The 14,065-nt window shown below is 45.0% G+C and overlaps 1 protein-coding gene across 2 annotated transcripts in view; it reads right to left on the bottom strand.

Moving 5' to 3' along the window:
* Positions 1-11,129: 11,129 nt before the first annotated feature.
* PPP4R2 (protein phosphatase 4 regulatory subunit 2) overlaps positions 11,130-14,065 on the bottom strand; it is a 33,211-nt gene continuing 30,275 nt past the window's right edge. For both annotated transcript variants that reach the window (XM_082487817.1, XM_082487818.1), the window contains one exon: positions 11,130-13,474. In XM_082487817.1, coding sequence (XP_082343943.1) covers positions 13,161-13,474 — 314 coding nt within the window. In that variant the 3' untranslated portion in view covers positions 11,130-13,160. The remainder of the gene's footprint in view (positions 13,475-14,065) is intronic.

Raw genomic sequence — 14,065 nt, 5'->3', positions numbered from 1 at the left:
ATCTACACAGCTTTTAAATACATCCAAGGATGGCAATTCAATGACTTCCTGAGCAGCCTATTCCAGTCTTTGATAACCCTTTCAATGAAGAAGTTCTTCCTAATATCCATCCTAAACGCCCCATCTTGATGCCATTTCCTTTTGTCCTATCACTTGTTACTTGGGAGAAGAGACTGACCACCACCTCGCTACAACCTCCTTTCAGGTAGTTGTAGAGAGCAATAAGGTCTCCCCTCAGCCTCCCTTTTCTCCAGGCTGAAAAACCCCAAGTCCCTCAGACACTCCTCATAAGACTAATTCAAGACCCCTCACCAGCTTTGTTGCCCTTCTCTGGACACCCTCCAGCACCTCAATGTCCTTCTTACGCTGTGGCACCCAAAACTGAACACAGTATTCAAGGTGCAGCCTCACCAGTGCCAGATACAGTGGGACAAACACTTCTCTAGCCCTACTGGCTACACTATTCCTGATACAGACCAGGATACTGTTGACCTTCTTGGCCACCTGGGCTCACAGCTGGCTCATATTTAGCCGGCTGTTGACCAACACCCCCAGGTCCTTCTCTGCCGGGCAGCTTTCCAGCCACTCCGCCCCAAGCTTGTAGCGCTGCATGGCGTTGGTGTGACTCAAGTGCAGGACCCGGCACTTGGCCTTGTTGAAGCTCATACTATTGACCTCAGCCCATCGATCCAGCCTGTCCAGGTACCTCTGAAGGGCCCTCCTACCCTCAAGCAGATCAACACTCCCACCCAACTTGGTGTCATCTGCAAACTTACTGAGGGTTATGTTGGGTCCCCCCGAGCTGGAGGCAGCACTGTAGGTGGGATCTCCCCAGAGCGGAGCAGAGGAGCAAAATCCCCCCCCTCGCCCTGCTGGCCACGCTGCGGGGGATGCAGTCCAGGGTGTGGGTGGCCTTCTGGGCTGCCAGCGCACATTGTCAGCTCAGGAACTGTTTTTCAATTTCTAGTTTTATTTGTATTACTACAGAAAACTGTGACTACCCTACTTTATAAACGTCTGGGAGTTTATTGCTAGGCACTACAAAAGGTGCATCTATATACTGACTCTCTTATGAAGATTTCTTACGAAAACGCAACAATTAGGTTAATGTTTTTCATTAGGTTCCTAAATTGGAAGTTCATTTTATTATTTAATAATTATGTAAGAATATATAAAGGTGAAATTCCCACTGTAAACATTTTAAATGGACGGGAAGAAAATATTTATGTTTAAAAGCCGGTTATTTAGCAACTGCAGAGTGACTTAGCTCTCAAATGTCATACCTCTCCGTATTCATACACAGATACACGAGACGTCTATGTGTGCCTATAGAGGGTACTCACCCTGACCGAGAAAGCCTGCCTAAGGGTGCTGTGAACCAACAGAATTCTGCATTAATGCCGTGGCAATGCAAAACCCCTGTGTTTAGAGAACAACCCCCTTTAAGATCACACAGTCAAGACTTCTATTTTCTGTGGGGTCCTTCAGCAGGGGTACTGCCAGATCTCTAAGCAGATGCTCTGCATCTGGTTCTAGTCTTTGCGACACACAGGCCCCTCTGAATACATATATTTAAACAAGATAGCCAAGACCTGCAGTCAGAAAGAGAGATCTGAAGAGGAGGGCCTTTGGTGCATGGAGCACAGCTCTTTGACTGAGTTGAAAGTCAAAGAGAATGCAGAAAGGAATAAATAATCAAAAGAACAGAAGTAGAAAGAAGCTGCTAAGACTCTGAGAGGCACAGATCTATTCTGATATTCCTAGAGCACCAAGATAACAAGGCGTTTCTTTTGTTGTTTGAAGCAGATTTTGTTGTAAATTACACTATTACATAGAAAGAAGTGCCTCATAATAACAGAAGTTTTTTATTGTCTACATTACTTTAATTTATCCCTTGTGCAAGAGGAGAGCCAAAGTTGTATGGGTCCAGAAAAAAAAAAAAAAAAAAAAGCCAGCAAGTTTGGGCATCAACCGATAGCCCAGTGATCAGAGCAGTCACCTTGGCAGGGAAAAGACATGTCAACATCCTGCTCCCAGGGTTGCTCAGGAATTTACATGAATCACTCCTCAAATAAACCATGGAGTCCAGGCAGTCATTGACCAGGGACTGTTGTTGACTGTTATTGTATGAGGACGCCCCAGCATCACAACATCCGAAGGCAAGATCCTGGGTGTGGGAACTGCACGGAGAGAGGCAGTGTCCATGTCAACATGGACAGTCACTGCTTGCTAAGATTCCCAGGGAGATAAGTGACGCCAGTGGAAAGCAGGAGTCTCTCTCTGTCCCACACATAGTCATTTACTTGATGCAGGACCCAGCATGTCTCCTCAGCATCTTTACAAGTTGTTAATAAAATGCAAGACAGGCCCAGGAGTTCAGAAACGAGCACCTGAAGTCACTGAGACTCATTTGTGAGCAAAGATAAAGAGTAAATACGAAACACTTGAGGGGAGTGGCCCCAAAGGGAAAGGCGTGGCAGTCAAAACCAGATGTATGTTAGGAGAATTAGGATACCTTTAAGTATATCTTGGGAAATGGGATGGAATACAGAAAGTTTATGATGAACATCAGGGAATAAACCCCAATCCCAAAAGGCAAGTACATTAGAGAGTAGAATCATCTTAAACACCTCAAGCAACTGAGCTTTATCACATCTTTTGTGAAACTAGACTGGAAAAGGCTTTAGGTACCAAAAATAACAGATAAAAAAGAAACTTCCTGGAAAAGGAAAGAGAAGACCAATTAATCTCTCATTTGCCATATAATTCCTTGCAGGAGTCATCTTCAGCTTCCCAGATGCTGCATCTGAGCCTCAGACTTGGGGTTCTGATTTTGATATATTTTGATTCCAAGGGCAGGGCAAATGCTCAATTGCATACCTTCCTACCATCAACCTGACTGAACCACCTCAGGGAAACTTTAGCCCAATAAAACAGAAACCTTCCAGAAATGTAGAATCTTAAGGGGGAAGCAAAAGATTTGAGGTAGAAATCATCTGAAGAAGTCATTTAGTCAACCCTGAACCCTAGGGCTGGGCTCCATCCCATCACAGGGAAGAAGTGGGGGAAGAGGGGCTTTGAGAAAGCTGGGTGCACTACTCCACTGCATCACTTATCCTTACAACTACCCCAACACCTGGCCTCTTTCCCTATGGTCATCTAAATCTATGAGTCCTTTTCCTAAGCACTATGGGCAAAGAGAACAGACCATAGAATCATTGAATTGTTTAGTCTGGAAGAGACCTTTAAGATCATAAAGTCCAACCATTAACCCAGCACTGCCAAGTTCACCGCTAAACTATGTCCCACAGCACCACATCTACTTGTCTTTTAAATACGTCCAGGGATGGCGATTCCACCACTTCCCTGGGCAGCCTGGTCCAATGCCTGATAACCCTTTCAGTGCAGAAATTTTTCCTAATATCCATCCTAAACCTCCCCTGGCGCAACTTGAGGCTGTTGCCTCTTGTCCTATCCCTTGTTACCTGGGAGAAGAGACCAACCCCCCCTCGCTACCCCCTCCTTTCAGGTAGTTGTAGAGATCGATAAGGTCTCCCCTCAGCCTCCTTTTCTCCAGGCTGAACAACCGCAGTTCCCTCAGCTGCTCCTCATAAGACTTGCATCCATTAAAGGATGGAGATCCTCCTTAGCCCTCCTTCTGTTGTTCATGTGTTTGTAGAAACATTTTTTATTGTCTTTTACAGCAGTAGCCAGATTAAGTTCTAGTCGGGCTTTGGCCATTCTAATTTTCTCCCTGCATAACCTCACAACTTCCTTGTAGTACTCCTGAGTGGTCCACTCCTTCTTCCAAAGATCATAAACTCTCTTTTTTCCCCTGAGTTCCAACCAAAGCTCTCTGTTCAGCCAGGCATCTTCTCTCCCCCCAGTTTGTCTTTCGGCACATAGGGACTCCTGTGCCTTTAGGATTTCCTTCTTGAAGCATGTCCAGCCTTCCTGGACTCCTTTGCCCTTCAGGACTGCCTCCCAAGAGGCAGTCTCCTAAACAGGCCAAAGTCTGCTCTCCAGAAGCCCAAGGTGGCAGTTCTGCTGAACCTCCTCCTTACTTCTCCAAGAATCAAAAACTCTATCATTTTGTGGTTGCTTCGCCCAAGACACCCTCCAACTGTCACATCACCCACAAGCCTGTCCACCCACCCACCACCCTTCTCTGTCCACAAACAACAGGTCCAGCAGCATGCCTTCTGTAGTCGGCTCCCTCACCAGCTGTGTCAGGAAGTTATGCTCAACACAATCCAGGAACCTTTTTGACTGCTTCCTCTATGCTGTATTATATTTCCAGCAGATATCTGGTAAGTTGAAGTCTCCCACAAGAACAAGGGCCAGCAATCTTGAGACTTCTCCCAGCTGCTTAAAGAGTATTTTGTCTTGATTGGGTGGTCTGTAACAAGCTCCCACCATGATATCTGCCTTGTTGCCCCCCCCCCCCCCCCCAGTTCCTACCCATAAACACACAACCCTATCATCACCAGCTCTAGACAATCAAAACACCCCCTAACATACACGGCTACCCCACCACCTCTCCTTCCTGGCCTATCCCTTCTGAAAGTTTTATAGCCATCCATTGCAGCACTCCAGTTGTGTGACTTATCCCACCATATTTCCATGATGGTGACTATATCATAGTTTTCCTGCTGCGCAATGGCTTCCAGCTCCTCCTATTTGTTGCCCACACTGCATTGGTGTAGAGGCACTTCAGCTGGGCTGTCGGCCACGTCACCTTCTTAGAGAAACACCCCTTAATTCCTTCGAGGTGTTTTACGGGTGTTTCCCTGTTGGCTCCTATGATCTCGGGAGCCCCTGGCTCATCTCCGTAAGACTTCATGTGTGCTGCAGTGTAGCCAGCAAGCCTCAGAGCAATGGGCTGTGGGCCCTCGCTAGCACCTCCTCCTCAAACCTTGGTGTGCCATCCCACAGCTTGTCATGGGCAAGCCTGGCATTTTCCCCCTTCACACCCAGTTTAAATCTCTGCCGATGGATAAGCCTTGCTAGCTTGTGAGCAAAGACCCTCTTCCCCTTTTGGGAAAGGTGAACCCCACCTCGCCATCATGCCCCTCCTCAGTGCAGCACATTATGCCAAAAAACTTTCTGTTACTCAGACTGGTTTCGTGAGACCTCCTCTGCTTCCACAGTCTTGCTGCAAGGGTTTGTGAGGTTCGGGGGACGGCACAGCGGGAGCTCACGGGGAGGGTTGAGGCTGGGAAACGATGCGGGTCTGGCGCTGTATCCCGTCCCTTGGTCTCCTGACAAGCTGCTGGCAGCACGGCTGCTGCGGAATCCCCCACAGGACGGGTCCTGCTCTGGGAAACACGTATTTAACCTTCAATCTGCTGTAACCTGCAGATAACCGCTACAAAGCTACAGTACGTTCCAGCTCTGGACGGGGACGGAGCAAAAACTTTTGCAACGCTCTTCTTTGAGGCTGATGCTCCTACAGCATCGCCAGTGCCCGTTTCACTCTGCCGCAGCTTTTGTTTATTCTAAAGCTCCACCTCCTGGAGCCGCGAAACTGATACAGAAACGGCCCAACTCTCACTGGAAGCGACGGGTGCGAGTTCAAGAGGAACGTTTGCGAAGGTGTGAATCTTAAAGGGGCGAGATTTAAAACTACAAAAGTATCACCGGTTTGTTAGTTACAAAAAAAAAAAAAAAAAAAAAAATCACTTTAATTTGGAAGCTCATCAGCTGATCTGGGAGAAGTCAATTTAATTTCTCAGCACGGGGCAGCAGGGGTCTTTGACAGAGTTGCTGCAGCAGCTCCGTTTAATGTCTCACCAGAGCCCAATACACTGAAGATTTAAGGCTATTTCCAAGGTAAACACAGAAAGCTAATAATGTCAGTTTATGTCAGTTTCCTCGCCATTTAACTCATCCCCCCCCTTCACCTCTTCGACCTTTCCACCACCGGCACTTCACAGCGCACCTCAGGCACAGTCCGGGCTGTGCCCCGCTTGCTCTTCCTTCTCCTCCCTTTCCTCCCCTTCCTTCTCCTCCTCCTCCTCCGCGGCGGGGAGCTGCCTGTCCGCCGGGACACCGGCACGGCTGTGGTAGCACGGTGCCTCAGCCCGGGAGGCGGCGGTCGGTCCCTCGGCGCCTCCGGCCGCCCGCAAAATGGCGGCGCCCGCGCCTCCGCGCCTTCCCGAGGCGGCAGCGCCCCCTGCCGGCCGCCGGCGGCACCGCGCCGCCCTGCCCAGGGCCCGGCCCGATGGTGGAGCGGCGGCGGCGGCCGTAGCAGGAGGGGAGCGGGCGCGGAGGGGCTCCTCTCCCCGCCTCCCGCTGCCGGGCTGTGCCCGAGGGGTAGAGTCGGCGGGAGGGCCGGGGCAGAAGGGGCTCGGGGGAGCTGCCGCCGCCCCTCCCTGGGCTCTCGCAGCGCCGCGTCCTCCTCAGGCAGCGCCCGCCGGTGCCCCTGCGCGCGGCTCCTTCTTGTGACCGCACCGCTGGGAAGAAGGAGCTGGGAGGGTTCGCCAGGCCCTTCTTGGCGCTGGTCAGAGGAGTTTTACATTCGCCATCAGCTGTCGCAGACCTCTCCTCCACTTGGCAGGAGCGGAGCTGTGGCTGTGGGAGGGAGAGGCCCTGACCGCCGGGGAGGCTGCGCTGCGCTCCCGGGGGCCATCGGGGGAACGCGGGTTTCCATTTACTGGCCCAGCATCGCCAGAGCCTGCAGTCCTCCCCCGCGCCTTGCCCCCGCTTCCACAGGGCAACTCCACATTGTCCACTCTCGGGCTTCCCCTCGCAGGACCTGCATTGCACATGGGTTTTCTCGCCCTGCTTGCCCGTCTGAGGAATACGCGTCCTTCCGCTCGTGCGTTGAAGCACGTGTGCTTGGAGACCTCAGAGGCAGCGCTGACCATGCTTCGCTGGGTTCACTGTCTCCGTACCATGGCAAGTCTCCCAGGGCTGCTGGCCGAGAAGGCTCAGCTTCGTCATCAGCCTTTTCTCCACAGGAGTGTAAGACAACTTCAAAAAGGGCTGCTTGCCATTCTCCAGCCTGTTTTGAGTCTTTTTATCAAGTGTTTCAAAGAAAACAAAATTGTTCAACTGCACAGAAGTAGGTGGTCAAGAAACAAATGCATGAGAAAACCTCTCTGCCCCGTCCCACTTTTGAGCTCCTCTTCCTCCGTCCTCTTTCGTGACCAGTGTTCGCAGGGGTATGAACATTAACAAATGGACCAGGGCGACCTTTTGGGCACCTCTGGAATAACCACAGAGGAGGGGGGTTGGAACTAGATGATCTTCAAGGTCCCTTCCAACCTAAACCATTCCATGGTAGCCAGGCGGCTTTCCCAGTTCCTTTGATCAGGTATATCACCAGCGCATCGCAAAGGCTGGTTTCATGAGCATTTGCAGATCTGCTGCCAGACAGTCCCAGGGCATCTGTCAACCAGATTATTGCAAAAGACTCTAGTGACAGCGAGAGGTGAATGGTGCTAAAGCTGTCTGAGGACATGAGTGTCACGGTGAGGGATCAGGGCAGACTCGGCAGCAAGAGCAGAACAGCTGCCATTTGGAGCTGTTGAATGCTATGGTTCACGTGAAATCCACAAGGACAAGCTCTGTTTCTGCGACACAAGTACCAATGTACACTTCCCTCACTGAAGGCCCGGTTTAAGATCAGTTTGAATCCCACAGGTATCTGCTCTGGGCCCAGTTCTGTCCCAGACTGTTATTAACAAGATGGCACTGTAACAGAAAGTGCCCCTGGCAGTACAGGCAGAGCACAGTGAAGGGAAAAGCACTTGTAGGACAAGATGAGAATCCAAAGAAATCTAAAAACAAAGGAAAAATTTGGGAAGGGTACAAAAGATTGCAGGATGACGTAGCTGGAGGGAGAGGAGTGCGGAACAGTACACTTCAGGCAAAATCAAATACGCGCCACAGGACATCACGGCTCACAGACAACAGGCAGAAAATGACTTGGAGATTACGGTGGACCACAAATTGAATACAGTCAAACATCACCTTGAGACATACACACAGCAGAGGAGAGGCATTGCCCCACACTGCTTGGGAGGCCCCAGCTGGCGTTCTCTGTCTCGGTTTGGATACAGCGATTTGAGGAGGTGGGAGACAAATGGGAGAAGAGCAGTGGCTCAGAACAGCACATGCTGCTGGGGAAGTTTGGGAGAATGGGAATTTGTTTAGTCTTGCAGGCATGAAACCAGGGTGGCAGGGTAAATTAACAGGGTTTCTGACGCAATGGAGAATCACTAGCAGGACTTGGGTCACCCGTGTGTTCCTGATAGCGTGGAAGGGGAGAAAGACAAGATGAGGAGCGACAGCTTCTTTTGCTGCCGAGATGATTTATCTTAAATATTTGGTGACACCCTTACTGACGTGTAAAACAGCCTGGATTATTGAGGGAGAGAAGAAATTGCAACAGGTCAAAGCGCGTGGCAGTATTTACGCTTATTTCATAAGAGTACTGTGCATTGAGAAGCTGCAGCAACCCCCGAGTGGGAATGAAGGTTTAAGGACCACTTAAGAGTTTCCTGTTGTATGACAGTGGCAGAAGACACACCTATCAAATAACACCAGCCTGAGCCACTGAAATTTGCGGTGTTCAGTGGCCCTCAAAATTTCTTCTATCTTTACCTGTGGCGACACAGTCCAACAATTACAAACTGGACCACAGAATAAAATATGCAGGGAAAAGCCCAGTCCTGAGTAGTTTCTTACTCATGCAAGAACCTCCAAAGGCAAGAATTAGTTCAAGAACTTCATCTACATTTTATTGCAATAAACATGGATGGAGAAAAGCAGCTTTCCCAAGTGAACACAAGGACCAGAGGGTCAATTTACAAAGGAAATAATCCAACAGTTTACAGCAAACCTTGCAGACAAGTTGGTAGATAATAGTCCAAAACTTGGGAAATGACTTCAGGTGCCCTCTTTCAGCTAGAAACCACAGGATTATTTCTTAACCTAAAAACTTACCTCTGCAGGAGATTAGTTGTTGGCATGAATATTTTTTGACAGGCTGGAAATCCTGGAAATAAAGTGCCTTGTGTCCCAGAACCTGTTCACAAATACAGAAATGAAGACAAAATATGCCATGAACTTGTTAGAACTCTCAGTTTGTGGGAGCGGCCCAGCAGCAGAATGATTCACTCTACAGCAGTACAGAGAGCACACACACACACAGGTACGTGATACAGCCTATATATGCAAAATTCAGAGTTAACCCTTTTGAATTAAGCAATGCAGATATTAAAAGAACTTTATATTCATAAAGAATTTGCTGGCATGAACGTTTTTGGGGCAAATGAGGATGAAGAGCTCCGATTAACGAGTTATGTGACAAATTGTGGGTTTCGTTGGAAGTGATGTAACTGGGATGCCTTCAGTAATCCGTACCTCTTCCATACTGGCCTAACTGGAAGACATTGACCTCAGATGCACTGAGATGCAAATAACCTTTAAACCCTTCCTAGAAATGCACCACAAGAATAAAAAATGCCAAAGGATTGCAGTGTTTTATACAGTTGTAGTCAATACAAGTCATTCATTCTAGAAAACAAAACAAAATCTATTTTTTTTTTTTTCATGAATCACTGGGTTGCCACCTAAGTATTGCAACAGGAAATTTATATAACATTTCATCAGGCTTCAGCTCTGTTCCGCCCCCCCATCCAATGAACAAAGACACTAAAAATAAAAGCTTGATTCTTTTTTACCAGACCCAGAACAATCTCGCTGGAGTCACGATGCAGCTTTTCAGTAAACTGCTCGACTAAAAAAACCAACATTCATACAAAACTTCTCACAGACTGAAGCAGCAGCAGAAATACTTTTCAGCCCGTTTCCTGCATCCCTTAGGCTAGGCAGAAACTGAAACGCAATCCTAATTTACTTTTCCAGCTAAGAGTATTTCCTGCTGAAACGTTTAAAAAAGCAATAGAGACTCGGTACTGCAGAGAGAGTGCCTTAGCCTTGGAAACCCTCAGAATACAATTTTTGTATCAAAAAAAAAAAAGTAGTTTACTTTGTTCAAGGCAGCAGTAGGTCCAAGAGGATTTAAAAAAGAAATCCAAATTTGTCCTGGCCCTGGTTTGCAATACGGAAAGCGATAATAATCCTTGTCCAAATAGTGCATGGTCTGAGAAACTGTTAGGCAAAGACCTGTGGTACCAGGGTACGGCTGGTACTGGTCCCAGCAGGACGCCAGGCTTTCCTCCAGTACAGCCCCTGCACTGTGGGGCCTGGCCAGTGCTCTCAGAGGATGCAGAGCACCCAGAAGTTGCTGCACATAAATTAACCCCGAATTCCAGCAACTTCTGCTCCATCCACTGAATCAATGCAGGCATTTTTGAACACTCCAACACATGCTAGATTAGAAAGCTCTCTCTATTGTGAGCATTGAAGTAGTCCCTGAGGTTTAAAAACCACAGCTGACAGAGCAGCTCAGATGCTTTAAGGAAATCAACTTTTCTGAGATAGCAATTTATTTATTTTTTATTATTATCAAGAGCAGTATTAAGGGCTGACCTTCACCTTATATTCTGAAAATTAAATAGTCCCATATAATAGGGTTTTTTTTAATAGGAAATATACCCATGAACACTATAAAGCACCTGTTGCCTGGTTTTCTGGGGTTTAACCACACGCTTCCTCCGTGAATGCAGGGAGGACACCTGACTCTGAATGGCTGTATACACAAACAGATGCTGGGGGTACGAAATTATGGAACTTATAGCACCAAGAGTTAGAAAAATACAAGCTGCAAGAATAGATTCAATGCCACACCTCCACGCACACAGAAAAGTGGCCGCCTGTGTATCTGGAGGCGTGTAATGCCACTGACAAAATACCGCTCCTTAGAAATGCAGGAGGTTTGTTTTGGTTGTTTTTGTTTGGTTGGTTTTTTAAATCCACATAAAAAAAAAAAAAGCAGGAATCTTCTCCGATTTAGTAAACGCAGTCTTTAAATGTAGGCACATATTTAGTATTAAGATGCCTACTGTGATGTTGAAGCATGATTTCAGTTTTATTAGACATTGCAAAAGAAATATTGCACATATATAAATGGATCCATACCTCTAAGCTCTTCTGCAAGTCTTTGCAATAGTGGCACTAGTGCTGCTAAAACAAACATATCAAAAGGTCACAGGTGCTTAAAGAACAAGTTTATTGACAGTATCTTCACAAATAAACAGTCTAAAGAAAATTTCAGAAATCTCTAAACTTAAAAATTTAAAAATATTGTTCTCATTGGCAAAATAGTTAAAAAAAAAAGTGTAAGATGTCACTGTATTTTTAAACTTCCCTAATTTCAACATTTTGGTTGTCCTTTAATTTGGTAATACACATCCAACCCTTAAGCACAATGAAAATGAGTCAATGTACAATTTTCCTTCTGTAACGGGATCTCAATTAATAATTTATTATTATTGTTTTTTGCAAGCATCTCCCTGAATCCTGTTTGCTTAGAACTTGATAGGTAACATCGGCAAGAAGTAACTTTACAAATATCCCAACTGACCCAAATTATTCTGGTATTAATCAAAACCTAGACTTCCCCCAAACGATACAAAGCATACCATGTAGTACAAGAAACTATCAGCATGCATTTTAGAGGTCATTTTTGTATTTCAGGTATGTGAACTTAAAACCGAAGAGGGACAATTCTGATAAAAATGTACTCAGATATTTCATAACATTAATATTTATTGCTTTATATGAATACTGTATTGAAAGCCCAAGCATTCAGTTTACACACAGAAATTATACAATTATATACCGTTTCACAATGGCAGTGAGCACTCATTACAATCTACAAAAATCTACTTTACAGAAATTTAAAAATTCTAAATATCAAAAAGGTACAGTTGAAGAAACAGGTATAAATTTGGCAGCCAGTAATTGTGACTGGGAGGTTGCAGCCTGCATGTCTTTAAATATGGGAACTGGGAAAATATCGAGAGTTTAAAGCAGTAGTTTGTGCTTTGAGCTGGTCTGAAAAAAATGTAACACTGGCTGTCAAAGTAGCATGTTCAAAAATATTTAGTTCACTTCCAAAATGTTATACAAATCATGGTGATTTCTATGCACCCCTAAACCTTTTAGTTGTTTAGCTCAGGTACATAACTATGGTCATATATTAATTCTTCCAATAGAGTGGTGTGATCTTACCAATGCCATCTGCATACTTAGAATAATTTTGAGACTTCTCTACAATATTCACAATGCTCCAAGAAGTGCTCAAAAAGGCAAGTACCTGTTCATTTCTTCCAAGATATTTTCTTATCATATTTTCAAACATTTCTTCTACAAAAGTTTAAGCTAATGTTTTGATTACAACGTTCTCAACATAAAGCACATTTTCTCATAAATAAATGAAATCCTTTCACTCAGGCACCTCAGAAGTATACAAAAATGTTGTAATCTGAACAGTTCTCTTGGAATGTGTTTACTCTGGTGTTTTCAACAATGCTAATATTTCCAGGGTTTCATATGGGCCAGATTTCATTTGTTTTGTTTTCCAGAGGCAAAACAAAGTGCCTGAGAGGTGAACTCAGTCTTTTCGCTATAGAAAAAGTATTTGCTGTATTTATCTTCTATAGAAACAGAAAAATATACCATTTCCCCCCTAGAACAGTGAGGGTACACATACATGTGCATGCGTGCATATATATGTGTGTGTGTGAAATGTAACACATTTTAAACACACAACATAAGGTTTCATAGTGTGTATTCAAATAAAAATCTGGAAACCAGCATGAAACCCCATATTTCACATGTCAAATGTTGAAACTGTAACCAAAATATGAAGTAACTGCTATAGCTGTCAGAAAAAGACAAGACAAAAAGCTTTCTTGCTTACATACAACTAGGTGTGGTAATCTCCAAAAAAGTTGTCAAAATTATAATTACCTTCCAGTTTAAAAACTTTTATTCTAAATAAAAAAAACTATACACAAACCACTGATTTGACCAAACGAAAGTTCAGCGGTAAGCAGGACCTGAAGGAGCTGGTATTCACAGTTCTTATCACGTACAACTCTTTCAAGGTTCAATCCATGGAGAAGTTTATTTTACAACCTGCTTCTTTTTGTAAAACTAAAGGTCCACTTTATTACATAAAATTATTTATACAGTGTAAAACCGGAGCCTTATGGAAAATACTGCATCTAAGTGTATTTAAATTAGTCTTGCTCCATAGGTTCATCTGCAACTTCTGTGGCTTCATCGCTGTTTTCCATAGGGGTCTCTGATGAAGTTTCAGGAGTTTCACTAGCATAGGACCCTAACTCTTCAGTTTCACTGCAGTCAGCGCCACTACTGGCAGATCCACTAATTTCACTGTCATCCGAATGTAAATCCTTCCCTGCTTGAGACTGATCAGACTCCTCCATTTGATTGTTCTCCTCAGACGTCTCTTCATTCACAGTTGAGGATTCAGTGTCTTTTTCTTGATCTTTTCTGTCTGGACCAACATTTCTGGGAGACATGAAGGACTCTAGAAACGACGAAAGTACAGTATTACTGAGGCATTTTAAAATGTATCTCAATCCTGCTACTTTCCATTCCCAGCTATGCTGAGCAATACTTCTACAACACAGCCAAGGACAGGAAAAACTGACAATCCCTGATTTTATTAGATGATGCAAAATACTAGCCAACTTCATCAGGACAGCCAAACTATCCTAATATACCATAAAACAAAGCCCAATTTTTTTTACTGAATAGGTAGCTTCACTTAATAAAGCCCTCAATGGATAAAGACACAGTCTAATAAGTAACCTTTTCTTGCTTCCCCACGTTCCTTCATTTGTCTTCAGAAGCAGTCTTTTGGAAATGTACAGTTTCAAGTGTACATCCATCATGATCTAGAGGAACACTTTAGAAATACACGAGGCACAAAATAAATAATAAAAGGGAACTCTGAAGAATATGTAAAAAATAGATCAGTCTCTTAACTGCAGTTACCTTTTTTCAGTTAGGTACAGGGCCTGCCTTAGGCAGAGGTAGTTTTCACTGTTATACCATTATATAAATTTTTAAGTAGAGATGTAGAATAAAGAAAAAGAGAAGAAATAACAGAATTGCT

Source organism: Vanellus vanellus, assembly GCF_965231255.1.
Source record: "Vanellus vanellus genome assembly, chromosome: 9".
Classification (NCBI taxonomy): domain Eukaryota; kingdom Metazoa; phylum Chordata; class Aves; order Charadriiformes; family Charadriidae; genus Vanellus; species Vanellus vanellus.
This window is presented reverse-complemented; position numbering and strand designations above follow the sequence as displayed.